This window comes from Tauraco erythrolophus, chromosome 9 (assembly GCF_009769465.1).
Source record: "Tauraco erythrolophus isolate bTauEry1 chromosome 9, bTauEry1.pri, whole genome shotgun sequence".
NCBI classification, from domain to species: Eukaryota; Metazoa; Chordata; class Aves; order Musophagiformes; family Musophagidae; genus Tauraco; species Tauraco erythrolophus.
Genome location: NC_141473.1, coordinates 9,583,579 through 9,604,997, shown reverse-complemented (window position 1 = coordinate 9,604,997; position 21,419 = coordinate 9,583,579). Strand labels below are relative to the sequence as shown.

At 39.2% G+C, this 21,419-nt stretch overlaps 1 protein-coding gene across 5 annotated transcripts in view; it reads right to left on the bottom strand.

Annotated features, from left to right (window-relative positions):
- Positions 1-21,419, bottom strand: part of ABLIM1 (actin binding LIM protein 1) — a 217,432-nt gene that overhangs the window by 7,379 nt on the left and 188,634 nt on the right. Inside the window, exons 11-17 of one of the 5 annotated variants that reach the window (XM_086616550.1) lie at positions 20,399-20,434; positions 19,061-19,190; positions 8,880-8,984; positions 6,550-6,597; positions 3,920-4,066; positions 1,788-1,879; positions 1,548-1,653 (exon numbers count right to left, since the gene is read on the bottom strand). In XM_086616550.1, coding sequence (XP_086472676.1) covers positions 1,548-1,653; positions 1,788-1,879; positions 3,920-4,066; positions 6,550-6,597; positions 8,880-8,984; positions 19,061-19,190; positions 20,399-20,434 — 664 coding nt within the window. Of the gene's footprint in view, positions 1-1,547; positions 1,654-1,787; positions 1,880-3,919; positions 4,067-6,549; positions 6,598-8,879; positions 8,985-16,666; positions 16,787-19,060; positions 19,191-20,398; positions 20,435-21,419 lie in introns of all 5 variants that reach the window. The other 4 variants (XM_086616546.1, XM_086616548.1, XM_086616547.1 and 1 more) reach the window with 4 other exon arrangements.

Here is a 21,419-nt window from a genome sequence, read left to right as displayed (position 1 = left end):
TGAGGAAGGCAAAAATCTTTTACTCGAAAAATTCCATGGAAATTCAAAACCAAGAACATTTGAGGAATCAACTAGCACAAAAAAACACAGTTAAAAGAACTAAGCATATACATAACCAACTGAGACACACTGACTTTTAGAAACCAACCTCTCAACCCCAGTGCCATCACAACCTTCCATACACTCTGTAAGTTACACGCAGCTTTATCATGCCATGGCGGCAGGTCATCAAGGGACACTGTGATTTTGCCAGGCTCAAAATCAAAGTTGTCTCCACTGAGTTGAAAGTAGTGCTCAAGAATCAGACAACAGAGGAAAGCAACTTTTTAGTCCTTTGATAGATAAAGTATTGCTGTGCACCTTATGATGGGATCAAGATAAAGGACAAGGAGAATCCAAGATCAGCAGTGTTTGATTGGATAGGTTCCCTGTTGAGTCTCCCATGCAGGTTCATTCAATTCCACTCTCCTAAGTGGCATATATGGTTTACATATCATCATACCCTCTGAGTCTTTCACTAATTTCCTTTCTATCCTTCCTACAACTATTACTGCACTCATGCTCCCAGCTTCTGCTGCTGCACAAACCAAGACACATGACCAGCACACTCCATTCTCTCTGTATTCACATGCTTCAGCTTGGTGTTCTTGCTACAAAGGAGAAAAGGTTATTAGTTTTGGTTCTGTAACACTGTAATTGACAGATGTTTCGGTAATGACTTCACCAGAGGAACAATCAGAATGGGCAGTGCTGAGTGAATTCAAACAAGTGTGAGAATTTGGCATTCTGATCCAAAATTATTGTTATCCTGTACATGATGGGACACTTCTGAGAACATGAAACGATCCAACAGACCTCTGTGACTTCTGCTTTCATATGAAATGGAAGTGAAACAAGGTATCTGGGAGCATTCAACTTAGCATTTGCACTGACCTCAGAAATGGCACCAGCAAGATAAAGACAATGTGGAAATGTCAAGGGTATGTTTTCAAATACAGATAAAAAGACGGGTAAGTAGAAAGATTGTCAGCATAATGATCAACAGCATCCCTACAGTTAATATAGCCCCTTCAGACAAGATCGTCCATATAAGAATGAAATTTTTTGTTTTTTGTTTTTTGTTTTTTTTTTTAAATGCTATTTTTATCACAGAAGGGCAGGGAATGTAGAACTTGAGGCACTGTTGTTGCCAGCAACGAGCAGCTGTGGGAAAGGTACTACTGATTCCACAAAAGGCAACTGATGAATGCACTGATTATCACTGCAAAGAGGGATGAACACATCTCCAATAATGGAGTCTTCCAACCTGTGCTAAGGTTAATAAAAAAATCATAAGCTTTGAGTTCCGCAGGTAGGCTCTGGCCCTGTAAACATTACAGGTAGTGAGGGAGAGCCACAGACATTTTCTCCAAGACAATAAACAGAGGCAATACACATGCAACAGGGAACACGAGGAAATCTTAGTTTGCTGGGCAGCTACTCCACTGGCTGACTCCAAAGAGACTCATCCTTATTATTCACTGTTCAGTATTAACTTTATTGTCTACATGAATTACCTGGAGAATCGTAACGACTGGCAGAAAGGGCTGACCTATCCCGACTCTCCTTTTCCATCTCTTCTTTCAATATCAATTGTCCCAGACCAGAGTTGAGCTATAAATAGCAATTAAAAAAAAGTATCAATAAAATAAAGCTGATCAAGGCATTAGTAGAAATCGCTCACAGAAAACAAATGGGCACTTTTTGGATGGTGCTCAGAAACAGCATGAAGACAAGCTTATAACCACCTTCATGAGCTGCTCCTCTTGCAGCTGCCGGCGTCTCTGTAGCTCCTCATCATCTTCCTCTCTTCCACTTGATCTGCGTCTCATGTCAGCTCCTGCTTCCATAAAACCACAGTACAGAGAAGACTTTGTGTATTGGTTCAACTGCTGCTTGAAGATTTCAATGCCAGTTCAAAGTACTGGTCACTTTGATTTACTGAATAAACAAAGCAGACTCAAAAGACTTTCTAAACTCACTCAGACAGCCTGTCCTATGGCTATCAGGCTTTTTATAAAATCAACAAGAAGTTAAACTGCATGTGAGTTCCAAACCAAGCAACAGTCCTGGATACAAAAGCCAGGAATCAATGATATAGAAAAAAGGAGCTCAGATTGCTAGTTCTGGAAATGGGTTTAATGGCACCAGTGGCAGTGGCTGAAAAGGTAAAGTCTAATTTAGGGTTTATACTTTTGTCTGGACTCAGAAAAACGAATCTGAATTAACATTTCAAATGGAAAATTAAACTACATTAATCTCTTAAAGGGACACTCCTATTTGGAATAAACAAAGCATTATTTTTAGCCTCAAATGAAACAAACTAATTCGATCCATTAGATAAAGCTAAAATTAAGACATAACTGTTCCACATTTTAGTTCCTTACTTTCTATTGAATAATCTTTATTTTATTGAATATTCTTAATAAATAGTCCAATTTGGACACCAAGACACTTCCATGAATACACGAATTATGATATTGCTGCAAGCATTTAAACAGCAGTTGTATTTTTTTCTGCACAGGCTATACCCTGACACAGCTATTCACCAGCCCTATTCTAGACCAACTCAGTGGTTTATCTGAATAAGAACTAAATTTTGCAACTAAGGTATCAAAAGGTTGATATCAATTAAATGTTTTGTACAGCAGTGTTAAATTGATGCTAATATGGAGAGAGACAAAAAGTTATGGAGAAATTATTTGTATTTAAATAATTTATTATTTTGTCTGGTGTCTCAGGCTTTTGCAAGACTTTTCAGTATAATAGCAGTAAGATTAATTTTTTTGACAGTTGAGCTCATTCTAGCTCTCTAAGCAAAATATCACACTCAGAAAATCAGACAACAAGCTGAAAAAACCTGGGGCTTGTGGGTTTGGTTTTTAGTGATTAATCTTGTGTCATGCCTTTTTATTTCTGAATAAAATACGTACTTCAGCATATTTTTATCTTTATAGTTTCCAAACAATCCTGTTTAGTTTCTCAGGTGTAACAAAATCACCTGATGGTCAATATACAATGCAGTTTTACTAGAAACAATTAAAAGTTGTCTTCCACTGCCTAGAGACTGAGGGGAGGGCCAAAATTTCCAACAAAGGCTCCACCTCAGATACACTGCATAAGAATGTTGTAGTTACCCCAAGCATTGTCAGGAGAGTTTCAAGATGTTATCATTGTGACTGTAATGGTTGTCAGGTTGCAATCCTATATAAAGGACATTTTCAAAAAATTGCTGCTGCATATGCAGCCCCTTCTATTGGTCATTGACCTCTCCCACCCCGTGTCTCCTCTCCCAGCACTTCTATGAAAATCCCATTGCAATGAAAACCTTACACTCCTTCACAGAAACTTGCAACAGGCAACACCTTCAGTGTTTCAGACATGACTTCATAAATGAGCCAGGCTAGATAGCTTATGCTATGAGGGTCAATAAAAATTAATAGAGGAAAAAAAACACAAAACAACAAAAAAAAAGATTATGCACATGATTTAAAGAAAAGAAAATAAGATATCTGTAGTGCAACACACACAGAAGAAACTTCCGTTGTTGCTTCTTGCTATGAAAACAGTCATATGGTTGGAAGCAATCATATTTTCTGAGGAATATTTGCTACTAGCTTAGAGTAAATAGACAATAACTGAAAGAAGTCAGGCTTGTGTGACACACCACATTTTCTAAGCTACTGCAAAACCTCTTCTACTTAGTTCAATAGGTTTAAACTCACAGACACTCGGAAGTCTCACCAGAAGAACTGCACTTTGTGGCGAACACCTGGAGGGGACACAATCTTCACTACCCATTTTTACAGCTCCAGTATCAATCGACTTTGGTTACCAGTACCTTTTAAGCCACATTGTTTGTATCATTTTTTTTGCATACCTATGGCTGCAAGGGAGGGAGGACCTGGCCAGTGGTCTGTCTCAATCTTTGGTATCTCGTTGGGTGCTGGTGCATGAGCAGCTGGGAACTTGGAGGACTTGATGATATCCTCGGAGGACTTGCTCTGTGCTGCCAAAGCAGCTGCATCTAGATGGCAATCAGGGAACTTAGCTATGTAATAATCTGTATCAATATAAAGGTCTTCCTTATTTTGGCAAAATTTTGTACTTTACAAGAAATAAATTTTCAAAAGCAAAAATTTTCACATTTTGCTTTTTTTAACTGCAATTTGACACAAAGTCATATCTTTCTCTTGCCAATAGATCAGAATCAAACCTTCCTCTCCTCCCTCATCCCCATCCCCAAAATAATGCCAAATCAGCTTTGGAATTTACTAGGATTGCACAGTGTTAGAATGATTAGGCAAGAGTGAGAAAATTCAATCTAACAGTATTTGCTAATGTCTAAGGACAGCTGATTATTAATGAAGATGAAACCAGATTTATGTACCGATCTGTCTTCCTTCTAGAGCAAGGAAACATATAGTTCAGAGGAACAGCACTAATTTTAACTCTACTGATGCTAATTATTTCCTATTTTTCTGTGAAAAGCTGCAAAACAAACAAAAAAAGAAAACGGAAACAAATATGTTTATTTAACCAGTGGATTTTTTTTCTGCTGCATGCCCTTGCTTATTAGCATGCAGTAGTAGTAAAAGCAGATGTGACTTTATTAATAAATACTAAACTCCATTCAGACCAACTTGGCAGGGAAAGGCACTTGCAATGAAATGAACCTCACCAATAAAGTATCTCAGCAGTGGGGCATCCACTTAAGATTCCAGTCTAAGCCAAAGTCTCTTAAAAGCATGTGAGGATGTGCATTTATGGCTTTCACTTCTTGGCATTAAAAAAAAATAAAAATCTAATAGGATACAGTTTACATTAAAAGCAGCCTTAACTACCTCTTATTGCAAACTGTTAGCTCGAATCACCTTCTCTTATACGAAGCTATCGTATCAGAAGCAAGGATTCGGGACTTTTTTTCATTTTCTCCTTATTTTTAACAGAAAGACATCTGTAAACGAAGTGAAGCACTGTGTTGCTCACCCACTTCATTCAGGGTAGTTTAGAAACATCAGTATTAGATATCATTGGGAATTCTGAGCATTTTACGATTGGGAAATTCCAAGTATAATTGCAGGTATGGAGGAAGCTGGTCAGAGTTTACAAAAGCATGACTTCAAACAGTACTCACGTATTAGAATTGGTGATGTCAGTGGTTAAACATTCACATGTTAATGGGAGGTCAGGAGATACATTAAAACGATAAAATAAACAAAAATAATGTTAAGACTTTGTCAAAATAAGGATATGATTTGAAACTTAGAAAAAAAAAGAGGAAAAAGCCCTGATGTAAAATCACAGCAGTGTTATTTGCAATGCTCACTCCTGACTAGAGAACAGACTTCCCAGGCTTTCCTAATCATCTCAGCTCTATGGCTCTCAGTCAACTCTTCATCTAAACCCTGCAGTACTGTTAATTTGTTACTTAACCCTAAATACATTTCAGTGCATAAAGGGTCTACAGAGGGATGCAAACCCAAAGTCTTTAAAAAGTGGAGTCATCTCTCTCTCACCGCATTACATAAAAATTGTCCCTTATTCAGGGTTTTCTATTCACAGCAGAAAAAAAGAGTGAACACACCCTGTTATAACTGGGCCCCTGCTCTGCAGGACTAAAGACTGGCAAGGCAGTGGGCTTCTGCCATCACTGTTATTTCAGGCTTGCTATGACAACATCTATATTGAAAAAATTTGAGCACTAACGCTGCTGTCCAACTCCGAATTCAAACATCTGGAAAAACAAGTACAGCACACTACCTGAGCTTAAGAACCAAATTAGCCCTGTCAGTGATATCACCTATATATAATCTTCAATAATAATCTGAGAGTTGTAGAACACTGGAACAGGTTGCCCAGAGAGGTGGTGGATGCTCCATCCCTGGAGACGTTCAAGGCCAGGTTGGATGAGGCCCTGAGCAACCTGATCTAGTTGGAGATATCCCTGTTCCTTGCAGGGGGGTTGGACTAGATGACCTTTGAAGGTCCTTTCTAGCCCTAACCATTCCATGATTCAATAATTAAAGATTCTTATTTGAAGCCACAGGTACATTTGGAATTCCAGCCTGATAATAACATCTCCACCTTTGCTATTGAAATAAATTATTGTACTTTGCCTGTTTAAAATAAGGATATTCCATCAAGTCCCTGTCAGAGAACAGTCTGCTGCTAATCCATTTTAACACAATCAGTACCTGTATTCTGAAAATATCAAATTAAAGTGAAACACAAGAAGGCATCAAAATGCTAAAGAGACAGCAAAATCCCAGTTAATGGCAATTTTGCCATTAACCTCAACGTGGCCAAGATTTAAACCATATGATCCAAATGAAACATCATGCTCTAAAACATAACTGTTCAGCAGGACATGCAATAACAGCGGTTTCAAGCTTGGAGTACTAATTTTTCATGCTTACAAAGTAAAAACAGAATGCTTTTCACTAGTCTGCATGCCTTTTACTTTAGTTGACACTCCAGTTTGGAAATGACAAGGGAAAGATCATTTACCATGTTGTTTGTAGATGGGTGGTTTTCTGTAAATGTTGACACCTTGATCTGTGAAATTGAGAAACAGAAAAACGGGAATTTGAAAACTACTTGAGTTGTAGATAAAGATAAGTCCAACACTAAAACAACAGACGGACCAAATCAAGGATGTAGCACAAGAAAAAGCCAGAAAGCTATTTCCAGTATTACACAAAATCAGATTATTTAAAGAAAACAAAACATAAGAACAAGTGAAAAGTCAAAGACATGTGGCATGAAGTCCTTTGGAGCTGATTCTGTAACATGTGGATGCATCCAAGTCACGAACCATTCATTTTAAACATTCAGAAGATTATAAATGAGAGAAAAGTTAGAGAGGAAATGGAAACAAGCAAGACATTTCAATGGTGAAGATACAAGCCATTTGAGGAAAACTACCCCAAATAACTTTCATGGAAAATTGTGCTTCAGTCATATCAGCTCAATTTTCTTTCCAACTGACTGGGTGGATTGAGCAGAGGAGAATGCAGTGAGCCTACAATTCCCTTCAGAATCCAGAGAGCAAAATAGCTGCCTAATACAATGTTTTGAACAGTCAACAACAGCTACACTTCAGAGAGTCAAAGGGATGCTTTATGCAGTGTTGGCTGACATACTACTAATTCTCAAACCACAAGGATAGATTTTATTTCTTTTTTTGTAATTTTTTTAATGTAAGGCCCACCACATTGCACATTACCAATGTAAACACTTCCCAGAACTCTAATGCAGTAAATGCACAGCGTGGCTATTTTTTACAAATAATGATCTAAGACAGGAACCTGTTTGTTCTAAACTACCTCCCCACCCAAGCCAACACTTCAAATATTTGGCACAGCTACAAACACAAAAATTAATCCAAAAATCAGTGCTACAATGCAAAATCTGTCAAAAATCTTATTAGAAGACCATAATGAGATATTAGGAACCAGAAAATTAATGTCAGAAACCCATTTTGCTACTTCATACTGCCTGAAAAAAGTTTTCAGCTACATTAGAAAGAAAGATGAAAGAGCATTTTAGAAATACATGCTGCGTATTGCAGATCCAATTAAAGTGCTACAGCAGACAACTCAGCCTTCGGCATTAAGGAAAGCTAACCCTAGAAATCTGTGGAAACAGAGGCGAAGCTTACTCTGCAGAACCCTACATCCTTGACTAAACAGGCAAATTCATTGCATACAAAGACATGGAGGTATTTCATTCTCGTTAGTGATCTGTTATGGTTACTTGACCAGCAAACAAGTACAAACATTACAAGGGCAGTCAGGCAGTACTTTTGCGCACATCTCTACCAGAAAGCCAGAGGGAGGACAGGAACACGGCTCCTTCTGTGGCTGCACTGTGCCAGCTCTCCCACCACGCTAGAGATTACTCCTCAGAGCTAGTCATGCAAGTGCACTTGCTCTTACGCACGTCGAAGTGCGCCCGGTTAGTTCAAGCAGTTAGAACAGCCCACCTTAGCCAGGCCAGGGCACACTGATTGAAAAAGAAGTTCCCACAAATGGTTCATCTGCCAAATCTGAGGAAAGGAGGAAGAGCAGTAACCTCTGGCTGTGCAGAGGGATACTAGAGCGAAGGGGACCTGAAGAATAACTGGATAAAATAGGGCTTTCGGCTAGCACTGATGCAGTCAGAAGATGCATGTCAACAACGCTAGGGACACACCACCTTCATCGCATCAAAATCCAAGACAGATGAGCTTCTCCAAGGCTGGAAGGACTTTTCAGTTCACTTTATAACAGAGACTGCCCTTTATAGACAGGACGCCCTGAGGCAAATGTATCCTTGTGGATCTGCAGGACTCTGAGAACACCAAGCCATTGCATAAAACAAGTAAAGAAACATTCTCATCATCTTTCAAAAAAGGGAACACTAAACTAGAACTGCTTGGTTCAAGACTGAAACAAGTCACAACAATCTGAACATCAAGATACGTAATGTCTCACTGGTCAACTCTTTTCTGCATGCCACTGTGGATCAAAACCAACTCCTCCAAAGTTAGCAGAGTTATGCTGCTGCTCAGCTGGTGCAAAATCAAGCCCTACGTAGCTCATGGCCATCAACAGACCCTGAAAACCCAGACATTCTAACAGTGAAACACCTGACCAACAGAACAGGTAAAAATCTCAGTGAAACACCGCTTCATTTCTTAATGCACTACCTGTCTCAGCAAGCTCAGGAGCAGTTCCAAACCCTGTGGGTGCACCTCATGGTAAACAGTGTGAAACGATGGAGACAAGACAAAAGTTACAAAGGCTACATTCTACACTGTGACAGGACACCGAGACACATACAGTGCCAGCTCCTACCTGGAACATGGAAATGTTTAGGGGCCTGAGCGTAAGTTGGAGTGAGAGGGCGGCTGTCGGGCCGATAGGGGACAGGGGAGTTCCGACCGCTGGACGGCTCATTGCCTCCAATGAAAGAATGGAGAAAACAAAATGAGAAGAGGGAGAGCAATAAAAAAAAGCAAACCCAATCAAACCCAAACAAAATTGGTGGAATCAAAACCTCCAGGGAGAAAAGAAGTTGAACCAAAAATATAAATACAAACAATAACAAGAACTGGTAGCCCTGGTGACTTTTTTTTTCCCCTGATATTCCTGCAGAGACAAAAATTCGTGTTGAGGCTGGAGTTGAGGTTTTAGCAGCTCAGACTCATTGACGGCATGCAGGCAGGAGCTGTGTGCTTGCAGCTGGTGATTAGATGGGCAGCGTGGAAAAGAAGAATGGAAGGTTACTTGGCAATGATTTAGTACAGAGATCGGTATTTCGAGTTAAAAGTCGCAGGCGCAGAGCATAGTAGCTGATGTGCAAACCCAAAATGAAACCAACTCCCAAGCAGATAGAAGCAGGTGCTGGCAGCTACTACAGTTCCCTAAACCAAAAGCATACAGAAGCTAGAGATGGAAAATAGCTGTTAGGTCACTTGGCCCATGTCAAAAGGCGTAACTGTTCTATACACACTCTTTCATTGGTTTAGCTGTCTGGTAGGAAATTTTTCATATAGCAAAATAATTTCTAAAGCGATAAAGCCCACCTGGTGGCTGCACTCATATCATTGGTTCCACCCCAAATTTCTGTCAATGCCAAATTTGGCTCTGATGACAATACTTCACCACTGCTGATTTAGCAAATCTGAATCTAATGTCTAAAAACTTAAACTCCATTTTGTGCACAAGGTTTGTTCTATTTGTAGGATTACTCTTACCAGGACTAATTTTTTGCCTCCTAACAATCCACCACATCAATCCAATGGCCTTGAAAATTCCCAGGTTTGTGAGAGTGAGAGCATTGTTGCAGAACTATGCTGCTTGATCCCCAAGCATCAAGACTTAACAGCCAGATATCCAAACACATGACTGTGAGTACCATTAAAAGAATGTTGCTGCCTTTTACTTTGTGCCATTCTTCACACTAGTGCAAACTCGGACAAGCAAAAACCATCCACATGGGTGCTTATTTTACACGGGTGTGGGTGAACACAATGGTGAAAAGTAGGGAAGCATCAAACTCCTTCCATTTATCAGGTATGCACGAGGGCTTAAAAAACCCAGAAAAGCTGATTAAAAATGCAAGACAAAAAAAAAGATCAGGAGGACTACAAGTACAGGAGGGCTATAAAACACAACAAAGAAGAAACTGCAGCCTCCTTTCAGCTACAGGTTTCCTATGTCCCATTAGAGGATCCAAAACCTTAGACTCAGCACTCTTATTTATATATTTGGGAAGAGGCAGGTGGGAAAAGGAAGTTTTCTTTACACAGAAGTTCCTCTTTTACTTGAGCAGTCATCTGACAATCTACAAGGCACCAGAAGGGAGAAAAAAAAAATGCTTGTTACAAACCTTGCTGAGAGGGATGTGCCATAGAGGCCTCTGCCAGTATACGAGTTAATCCATCTGCACATACATGTTTTAAAAATTACATGCATAGTTCAGGGGGTGTGGCTGTACAAAATTTTTCCAGAAGAATGCATGTGCAAAATCCTGTGTTTACCACTTGGATATTTCAGCCCTGAATAACTTAACATACATGATATCCCCCAAACATGATCTTTCAACCACATGAGTTGATGGTGGTTTTCTATTTTGAGTGCAGTGATGCTGAGCTTCTGGCCAGGTAACAGCAGGTGCTAGGTCTACTAACTTTGACAGCAGTATGAATGATTATCCAAAAGAATATTGTCATATCTCAATCTATGGTCCTTCACTTGGCAATTCCAATATTGTGTTCTACTTGTCCAGCCTTTGAAATACCGTGATGGTGAAACACCTATCTTGGTTAAGCTGATTTTACTCATGTCTTTTGTTTCTATTGAGAAATGATGAACTACTTTTCAGCAAGATCATTGTTCTATAGGGAAAAAAACATCAGTATTGAGATGGCCTCAAGACGTAATTAATTCTAAAATTTATAACCTTTATAGAGACATGTCATTACGCTTTTCTGCTTCCACTGGCAATTAGCGTATTCAATGAAAGAGAAGAATCAAAAGGGATTTATTGACTTGTGGACTGTCGTAACAGAGGAGTCACAAGTACATTCTACATGTACATTCTGTTGGGAATTGGTAGCCAAATTGTGGGCATGTTCAATTTACAATGCTACAAATACAGGGAAGGAACTCTCCTTATACCCACCTCTTTATCTCAACTAGACACAACTAAGTATGCTCACATCCATAAACATACACTGGCTAATCTGGTATCTGGTACACAGATAATTTGTTTTTAGAGAACTGGTCATGTTGTACAACACACACAGTACAGGGCAGACAATTAGCACGGTATCATCCTGCACGTGTTGCTTTACAGATGTCTCTGTTGGCTTGTATTTCCTAGGGTTCCTGTACAGTCTCTCTCGGCTTAATGACTCCTACTAGTACTGACAAATGACTCTCCTTTACACTTTCCAGGATGGCAGTCTCATTACCTCCAACCACTTCAGGAGGGAATGGTACATCTACTTATATTCTCATTAGATCATCCCTGAGGAGCCCAATCTAATAAGGAGGCTTAAGTGCTTCAGATGCTGCTGCAAAATCACCCACAATTTATGAAAGCAGTGCCGACATCTGCGGAACGTGCATACGCGCACAGGAAAGCAGAGCTGCCAGCCTGCCTCTTCTTGCCTCTCAGGGCCTCGTGGCCGGCCTGCCTGCAGCTTGACAGGAAAGTAGGGGCTGTGCTTGCTCTGAATTTGGGTTCCTTGCTGTGCCTTCACAGGGAAGTCTCTCTTACTGTCTCAGATATGCCATAACTAGTGCTAACTCCACAAAGCATCGAGAGCACTCTAGTTTGCCAACACTGTAGGAAAAATTAATTCCCACACCCCTGGCATGAAGTTGAACATGTGTGTATGTAGGTGGGTAGGTGGGTGGCATTAAGGGATAATAGATTAAGTTTAATATAAAAATCAGTAACTTGAATACAGCAGCCTCAGAATAGAAATTCAGAGGCTTTTTTTCTTCCATTCTGTTTGCTCCATCAGGTAGTTCCCATTTTCTATAGCTCGATTTGTGAAGCAGGTTTCCCTAGCAGTCAGGAATATAATTGCTTGCCTATACACCGCACAGTGTAACGCAGGTTCCTGCTGCCTTCTGAAGTGTTCACCACCGTGTGAGTCACAAGCTAAGTTCACAGAATCAGGCCAAAAAACCCACGTGCAACCAACACCGAGCCTTCTGTGAACGGGCCATGTAGTTGCTCTACTTCTGAACAGACATAGGAAAAACAGCCCAACAGCACCTGAAACCCTAAGTCCTATTCAGGTTTTGTCAAACTATCGTTCACTATCTTGTCCAGACGTGTAGCCCTTATTTCCCACACAAACCAGAAAGTCATGAAACAGCCAAAGTGTGTCTGTTTTCCAGAACAAAGCTTTCGGCTACATCCACAAAAGCCTGGAAACAGTTATCACATACAGGGAGCATTTGATTTCAGAGACCTGCCTCAGGGAAGGAAAGCACGAACCTGTGAAAACGAAGGCCCAAATTCACTACTGAAGGTGGGTAGATTCCTTATGGGAAGGTCTGTGAGCAGACGAATATACATTACTTTGGAGCTCTTTTTATGCAGAAATCTTACAGGAGCTTTGCAATATTCTTGAATGCCTCTGAAAAATTCTAGGCATGTGAGATGAAATCCTGGCTCTCAAAGAGAGTTTTGTCTTTGATTTCAGCAGGGTCAGGGTTTCTTTCATTCATGGACTTGTTTTGATTCTTTCATAGCAAAGACAGTACTTTATTGAGACAAAACAGAATTCAATGGAGAGTCCAAATGAGATTAAATGAAGTCTAAGCTGATGCATATTACATCCTCTTCCAGCTCATTCCACATACATGTTACATCAACAAACTCTCACTAAGACTTTCTGAGGCATATTTAGACCCTTCACGCCTCGAAGTTCTTGTACTTCACCCTACAAGGCTTGAGTATTACACTTGTTTAAGCGTTATGTTGTATGAAAACACACTGAAACTGGTCTAAATGTCTACTTTTCTGGCTTGATGATACAAAGTAACACAGCCGTAACGGGTCATATGCCACTTCATTATCACTATGCTGCTCGGAAATTCTGCCCCTTCACCAAAGCAGTTTTGGCATGATCCATATTTTCTGACTCCTAAAGGAAAACGACCCCAAAACTATAGCTTTATGACATCTTTCTTAAAAACTTAAACCAAGCTCACTTTCCTGCTAAAAATAAAAGTGGCTTTGAGAAAGGCTGACCGAGTAACAAGAAGATCACACAATGCCTCTTCTTCCAATGACTGCAAATGTATCTACCACATCTAATCAACTCCCACAGCACTAGAGTTCTCATTTCAGACATGTTCACAAGGGTCTAATTCCCTAGTAGACACACAAATGCTACTCTCATGATGAAAAAATGCAGTTCTTTAAACTTTGAAAACAGACACCTAGAATACTCAAGGCAAACCCTATGGTTTTGGAGTTGCATTAGGTGCAGCCAGAATAATCTCCCTTTTCTGTCCGGCAGATGTAAAAAGAGGGCACTTGGACACATGTGGTATGCAAGGAGGACAAATGAAGAACCATGTGGGAAAACCCGATCAACTTCATCAGTCGATAACACAACATCTATTTACGAACATGAAGTAGTGAAGAGGACACACGACATAGTGCCACTGGACTTCACGCAACACTACTCAAACGTTAAAAACACTCCCACACAATCCCTCTGAATTGTATACTGGGCAAGCTATATTATCTCTTCCTATGAAAACACTTATGCCTACATATGGCAACAGTGGAGAGGTTTATGTAACAAAAATATTACCAGTCCCTACCATCTTTCTTCAAGGGCACACGCACTGTTAGTGCATATATGCATACAGTGTATTTTCAGAGTAAATCTGATTAAGGACTATCTTCCATCATATTCCTTTTACAGGACAAGCCAGAGCTTGCTCTGACATAGGGAATACTATGAACATTTGTTCATTTAATGTTCTGTGAGTGCGTTGTTGATCACTTAACATGCTGGAAAAATTACAAAAGTCTTCAGTCCTTTCGACCTTTTGTACCTTTCAGCATTTTGCACTCACGGGAAGACAAAACCTTTTCCTAAGCTGTTTCAGTAGCTACTTATCTTCACATTAAACAAGTCAGAGAAATAATGAGCATTTTTATCTAATCTAAGTGTAACATAGGATCTTATTGCATCTTTGCCTGCTATATGGGAGAATCTTCTGCTACCACACAGGTACGTAGACACTAAGCAAACCGCTACCAAATCCTTCCAATTGATAGTGTTATTACATTAACAGCCATAACTTTTTCACTATGAGATTTAGAATTGTTTGATGGTCCTCTGAAGCTTCTGCAGTGTTTCTTATGCCACCCACCCTGCTGGCACTAAGGGCCTACCAATTCAATTCCCTGGAGATCCTATTCCAGTACCTAACGTCTCTACTTAGCTCTTTTAGCTGCAGCATCTCTTTCTGCTGTCCCATCCATCCATCCTAACATTCACTGGAACAGTCAAATCCTCTTCAGAGTCACAGCTCTTCCCAGCATGTACAGATGGACAACATCACTTAGAAGCATGGCTTATGTTTGGCTACACTGTTCACTGAGAAAACTGTTGCTCATGTTCTTTATTGACTACTACTCTCTCAGTCTGCATGTCTTCAGAGAACTCTGCAATACTATTTCATGTTTTCTTCCAGATCATTACCAAATTACTTTGTCTGTGTACATTTCACAAATGCCTGAATTTGGCTCAATGCTCTGAGGGAACTCAGCTTGCAGTGTTGAACTGAAACACAGAAATGTATTTTTGGGTTTTTTTTGAGTAGTCGCTTTCCTCCACAGGGAGAAAAATAAAAAAATCAAAACCATGAGGATATTGCCACTACATTAACCTAGGCGCGAAACTTAGGTCACCTTAAGATGATTGTTTCTCTCAACCAACTATCAAAAAGACTAATCTTTCAATTCAGCCATGTAAATTACATGATGCAGGTACCTGCTACTTGTCCCTTCTCAAATGTACCACATCCTTGGATGGTGTACACTGTCACAGCACTACGAGCTTGAGCTTTCAGGAGCTTTGTAGAGTTACAACAAATAAATTCTGTCCAGGCCTAAGACCTTTATGTAAAATTTTCAGAAAATTGTGGATTCTTACAATATCTTATGTGACAGACCTGATAAGAACCATACCCACTCTCTATAGTGCTTGTAATCCCAATTGGTCATTTGTACCAATGACTGAGATATATACTTAATACACACGCCAGTTAATTGTTTGAAATCTGAAAACAATAGGCATGGATTTCCAACAGTTCTTCCGATTTATCTGTTGAAGAAGCTATTTTCTCAACAGAAAAAGAATGAAAATGCCACTTGAAAGAGCGTGAGCATTAATTTGGATTTACAGCAAAGAAAAGTTGAAATTGCAAGGATTATGAATTAACTGCATGCTGAAATGAGCAGTGTATCTATTTTTAAGGGTCCCAATCTTTTAAGTTTGAAGTGAGATTGTTTTATTTTATAGTGATATAATAGGAAATTTGAAAATGCACATTAACAAAAAACATCTAAGAAAAGGCAAGAGTAAAATTAGTAATGGTGATCTGAATGCTTGAAGAGATAAAACATTGAGACCTATTAGCATTTCTTGAAAGTTCATGGCAACATCTTCCTTGCAAAAGTTTTTGATTACCTCCAGTTTATGATTATCTACATTAATCAGAGGTGTCAGAATAGAATCTTTGTTCAACTTACTCAGCTGCCTCTTTTTGAGGTCTTGTAGGTGATATAAGCTATGACCTTCTCCCTCAACAGAAGAGACAGCACAGCCAGAGAGTGCTCCAATAGAAATAAAAGTAAAACCACATTCCTAGAAAGCATGAAACAAAACTAAAAGCAAATTGAGCTGAATAACTCCTTGAAGGGACACAATGAAACCACAGAAAAAACAGATTGGAAAAAAGAGAAATGACCAGATCCTCAGGTAGTGTAAATCCTTGCAACTCTACTGCTTTCAGCAAAGTCTGCTGATTGTCACTAGTTGAGGAGAGGCCTAGAGATTTTAATTTTACTTTGCTGGGCACTAATTATTGCCAATGTGATTAACAATTATTAACTTCCTTGTTGCCATTGATCTTTATATAACATAATCTTTTTTTTTTTTCTTCTTCTTTTCCATATTTTCTATCACCTTGCTCTCATCCAGGCAGTATGTGTAGTCAATTTTTAAATGCATGTTTTAAGATTATGGAAATAATAATTAAATTTCATATGCTAACTGCTGTAGTGATTGTTATGTACTGCTTTAGAAGGAAGCTAAATTAGGCACATAGAGGTTCTAAGTAGTAAATGATAACGCTTTCCTGTAAATTTCTTGATCACTCTTCAACTAGGGCCCTTAGAAATGACATATTTCCTCTGAAAAAAAGGACATTATGTCTATTCTAACGTAATTTTAAGTGTAGCGGCACATTTCGAGGCATGCTGAGCTCTACAGCCAACGACAACCTGAGGGAGATACACCTTATCAGCTTTGACAGAATGCTAATACATCTCCAGCCTGGAGGGTACTCCCTGAGGAGGCCTGGCTCCTTACCTTTGACAGGGGGGATGAAGTGGTGTCGGAAGGGGGAGTTGGGGCGGGAGTCATGGTGAGTGGAGCTGAGACTGCTAGTGCGCAGGTATGACAACCGCTGCACACCAGTAGAGAGCAGCTCTGCGGCAGCAGGGAATCGGGGGGCAGAACAAAATGAAAACAAAGAAAAACAATAAGAGAAAGGCAGGGAAGGAGGCTTTGAAGGAAGGAAAAAAAAAGGCATTGAACAATTAGGATTCTGAAAAGAAGGAAGGAGAAAAAAAAAGGTTAAAGACATACCGAAGGGTGCATAAATATTAGACAAAATTATAGGAAGTATTAGAAGAGAGGCTCAGATTTGAACTGCATCACTAATTTGGCATAACATTTATTGACTTAACGAGCTTCTGGTCTATGCTTTGTTACCAAAAAGTAGCCTGCTACCAGCATGCAAACATCACAATCACTGATGCTCAATTAGTTACGAAAGCAGCTGTTTTGAAAAGTGCCTGACCAAAAAATGTCAGTCAAGAGGCATGCAAGCTGTTTTCTATTGGTTTAAGACATTCCAAAAAAGCTGCCAACATTAGCTAGGGCACTGTGAGAGGAAAAGGCTGCAAACTTTTTCAAAACTTGTAGCACTCAAATATTTGAAGAACCTTATGCTGACAACGTCAAAACCGTGGTTCACTTCTCTCTCAAGGGCTAGCTGGGAGCCAAAGAGAAGTTATCTCAGGCCATTGGGTTTATTCAGAGAGAAATTATTCTTGCAAATAACATGATGGTAAGAAGTGCCATTAGGAGAAAAAAGGTAAATATACATGTGCTATTATCAAACATGAATAATTCCTGTAGGAAAATTATAAAGTAGCATTAGCAGTTACCCCAAAGCAGGGTAGCAAAGATCCAAATGGTAATTGCACAGAATTACTTCTGTGTCATGAGAAACAGAAACAGGTGAGCCAAACATAAGACCATCTGAACAGAGATAAGTTTGAATAAATATATTACCAGAAAATCCCTCAGGCTGCAAACTTTTTAAGATTTTACATTGGGATCCAAACTCTGGCTTAAGCCCATTCGCCCACCACAAAAGTCACATAAACAGAGACTGCTTCTGGGGAAGGTCCTTGACTGAACACAGACAGTAAAACTCAATCACAGTAAAGTCTGGAATAGGGCCTGGATTTGCTCATATCCCTGATAAGATGGATACAAATGGCAAAATCCCCGCAGAACTGCCAAGATCAAGAGATAGAAGTTTGCAGCTTTTTCACACATTTAAGTATTTTTCGGTGTCAGTTGTAATTTTATCTTAAAACACAGTCATGTTGTCAGCATGAAGTATCAGACACAATTTGCTTCTGTCCCACCTCCTCTGGGCCCTTTAAATAAGGCATTCACTGAGACACAATTAGTGGCTTTCAGCCCACCCCCATTAGGAAATGGCTACGGCATTCAAGTTCCACAGTGGTGGCTCTATTATAAATCTTTAATTTTAAAAATGCAGCTCCTATTGTATATGGGCTTTTGGCACCTCAACCATACAGCTGTAATCACCAAGGAAGATGGAAGTGCACGATTATATCACTTAATTTAAAAACACATCACAAAGATTTAATTCGTTACCACAAGCAATAAAATCTGTCTCGAAAACTATTCGATGAATAGCATTTAGAGATAATTTTTTATGCAATTTGGGTGTGGATGAACAGTTCATTTTCATCTCCTGCTTTTACATACACAACCAGTAATTCTGAATGCACTGGAAACCTGAACTACCTATACATTTTGTATATTGTACATAGAACTTGTACATCACTGCTAAACCAGTAAAGGAAGTCTGTGTGTTTTTAATGTTTCCAGGCAATTGTCTATGGCTTTAATCAAGAAATCTACCTTGCAAACCATGAGTCTATGTTTCAAAAAATGACTAGCAATTTGGAATATCTGGGGGTTTTGCTGCTGAATCTGAGATTCTACGGCTGTGCTAAGCTTTACATGGATTGGGTTTTAGGAGGGAGGAATCCTTCGTCACTGACTTCTGTATAGTCAAGTGATAACTTTAGTTTCCAATATATGATGCTTTTCCCAAATTCCAGAATGAAGTTTGTGATTCACTGCTACAAATTTTTGCTTGCTTTCAGAAACATACAAAGATTTTAAAAATAATTAATCATAAACAAACCCAGAAGATGCATATTTATGGTGTAAGAAATACTGATCAGACTAGTGCAAAATACTGCATCAATAAAGAACAAAAAAAATCAGGTAGGAAAGGAGATATTAAAACATGCAACAATTTTTCAATCCTAAATTTTCACTGCTAAGAGAAACTAGTGCTTCGCTGCGCCACTAAGTGGCATAATAAAGAAATAATAGTTTTACATACACTTTGAATGCAGTTGCCCTTACCAGGTCTGTGGAAATGCTGAGGGGAACGCGACATGGTGGGTGTGTAGCTATGACGACTGTACACTGGAGAATTAATGGAGCCCTGACTAGTAGACCTGTGAATCATGCGATCCCGAACATCTTGATAACCCTGCAGAACAGAAGCATTCACTAATAAATGTAAATGCACATTACACATTTTTAGCAGCACTTAACTTTTAACGGATCTGAAGACATCAACAGAAGCTACTGAAATAATAATAATATCCCTTAAGCTTTCAACCTACTTCATTATTACTGTTCTCTAAATTATCTGTTCCAAAGACCCCAATTCGTTTTTATAGCCTGGGTCAGAGTTCCGTCTTGGAAGGTTCTACATAATCTTAGATTTGCCCACAATCCTGTGACTCCGTAAGGGAAGCTGCATTCAGAGTACGTCTGTCCTGCAGCATACTGCACAAGATACACGAGCTAGCCTTCAGCTAGCTAACGTGGAGACCTGCAACAATTCAATACCTGCAGCACAGGCTTAATTTACCATAAATTAAGCTTAATGCTCTGTGGCTTAATTTACCATATGTCTTGACTAGCTACATCAAAAGGTATTTAGTATCCAAATTAGATTCCCCTTGTATCTGAAAACATGAAACCTTCTTTCATAGCAAAACCCAATTTACTTGGTTTCCTGGGAAAAAGGAGCCAATAAAAAAGCAACAAAATCAAACCCAAAACAAAGAAACCACCCTCCCAGACCCCACCAAAGCAAACCAAACCAGGACAGAAGGGACAGAACTGAGGTTAATGCATGAAGATTTACAAGAAATTTTATAGTAACTTTTTTAACATGTAGTAATTACTACAACTTTTACATTGCAAATAAGTAACACTCCCCATCCCCAAAATGATAATGCTTCTGCAATGACATCTATTGTATCCTGACAAATGACTTCCCAAATGTCTCATGTTATTGTGATATTCAAATTAACTCCTTGGGAAAAGCAAAACCAAACCAAACCATAGTTGTTTTCCTCAACACAAAGCTGCGAATGTTTTAGTAGCTAACATGGCTTATTATTTAGATGCTTAGAGCAGCATTTTAGCTCCTGTAAACCATCCAGCTGCTGGGATCTGATTCCGCCCGTGCCACAAGAAGGATGAATGTACAAGAAGTGACCTCTGCTGGAGAAATGACTCTGCTTCATAGACAACAAACGGGTAGGAGTGGTAGCTTCATTTTTTTGTACAACTTGTCAGGAAGAACTTAATGTTTTCTGACAGCAAAATCAACACCTGCATTTGCTCAAGTGAGTAATTCTAATCACAGTAAGATACTGCCCCCAAAGGTTCCACCAAACTTACTTCTGCAGAAGGGGTAGGTGATAATGTCCTTGGAGACTGCAAAGACATAAAAATAAGGTTACCAAAACATTATTGCGTTTGCTGGGCCACAAAATGGCAATCTAAACATTGCTGCAGATACACGGATATATGGAAGCGTAAAACGGCAATGTAGAAATTACTAAGGTCATCGCAGCACTGGAACTTGCTTTTTCCACATTGCTCAGGAACTGGTCCATAACTCATTGAAGCAATTAAAGTTTCTGGGAGAACCTTTAGAAGCGTGATTAATTCAGTTAAATATCATGCAACATCATCTCTCAGCCAGCTAATCATTGTGGTAATTAAAACATAGCTGTAAAGATCAAAATCAGAAAGGGTTACTAATGTAATAACCATGCCTGCTACGAAGAAATCTTTAAAGTGGAAATCAAAAGTAAATAATCTTAACTCAGAACTTTGCATGGCATCAGAAGGACAGAGTTACTTCCAGACTGAAGCATGTTCTTCCTCCAACACACATACTCTGGCAAAAATGTGCTTCTCCCTAAGGCCTTACATTTCATACCCATGCAAAGGAGTATGTAGTTGTCATCGACATTTCTTTGATATGATCTCCTTTAAATCTCTGTGTTCTTCCATGGTTACATAAGGAGGAGAGACAGGAATTACAAGTGTGTATATTGCAAGAACTGTGTAAAGGCCAGGGGGTAGAAATATGCACAATATTATGGAAAGTTTGTATTACAGAGAGAAACTGAGGCAAGATATACCTTTAGAAATGAAGCATAAGATCACGCACACGTTGATGGTATGAACAAGAATAAAGGCTATGTATAATTACCAGCTATGTGCCCTTTAACCACAAGACAATTTGAAACTGGAAGATCATGATTTAATTATTTTCTTTATGCATTAAATGTCAATATTATTTAATTGCCATAATAAACTGGGAAGAGATCATGCTTTTAATAAGACCACAACTATTATAGCATGATACAGCTATTAAGATAATGTCTCAGAAGCAAAACTGCTGATTCTG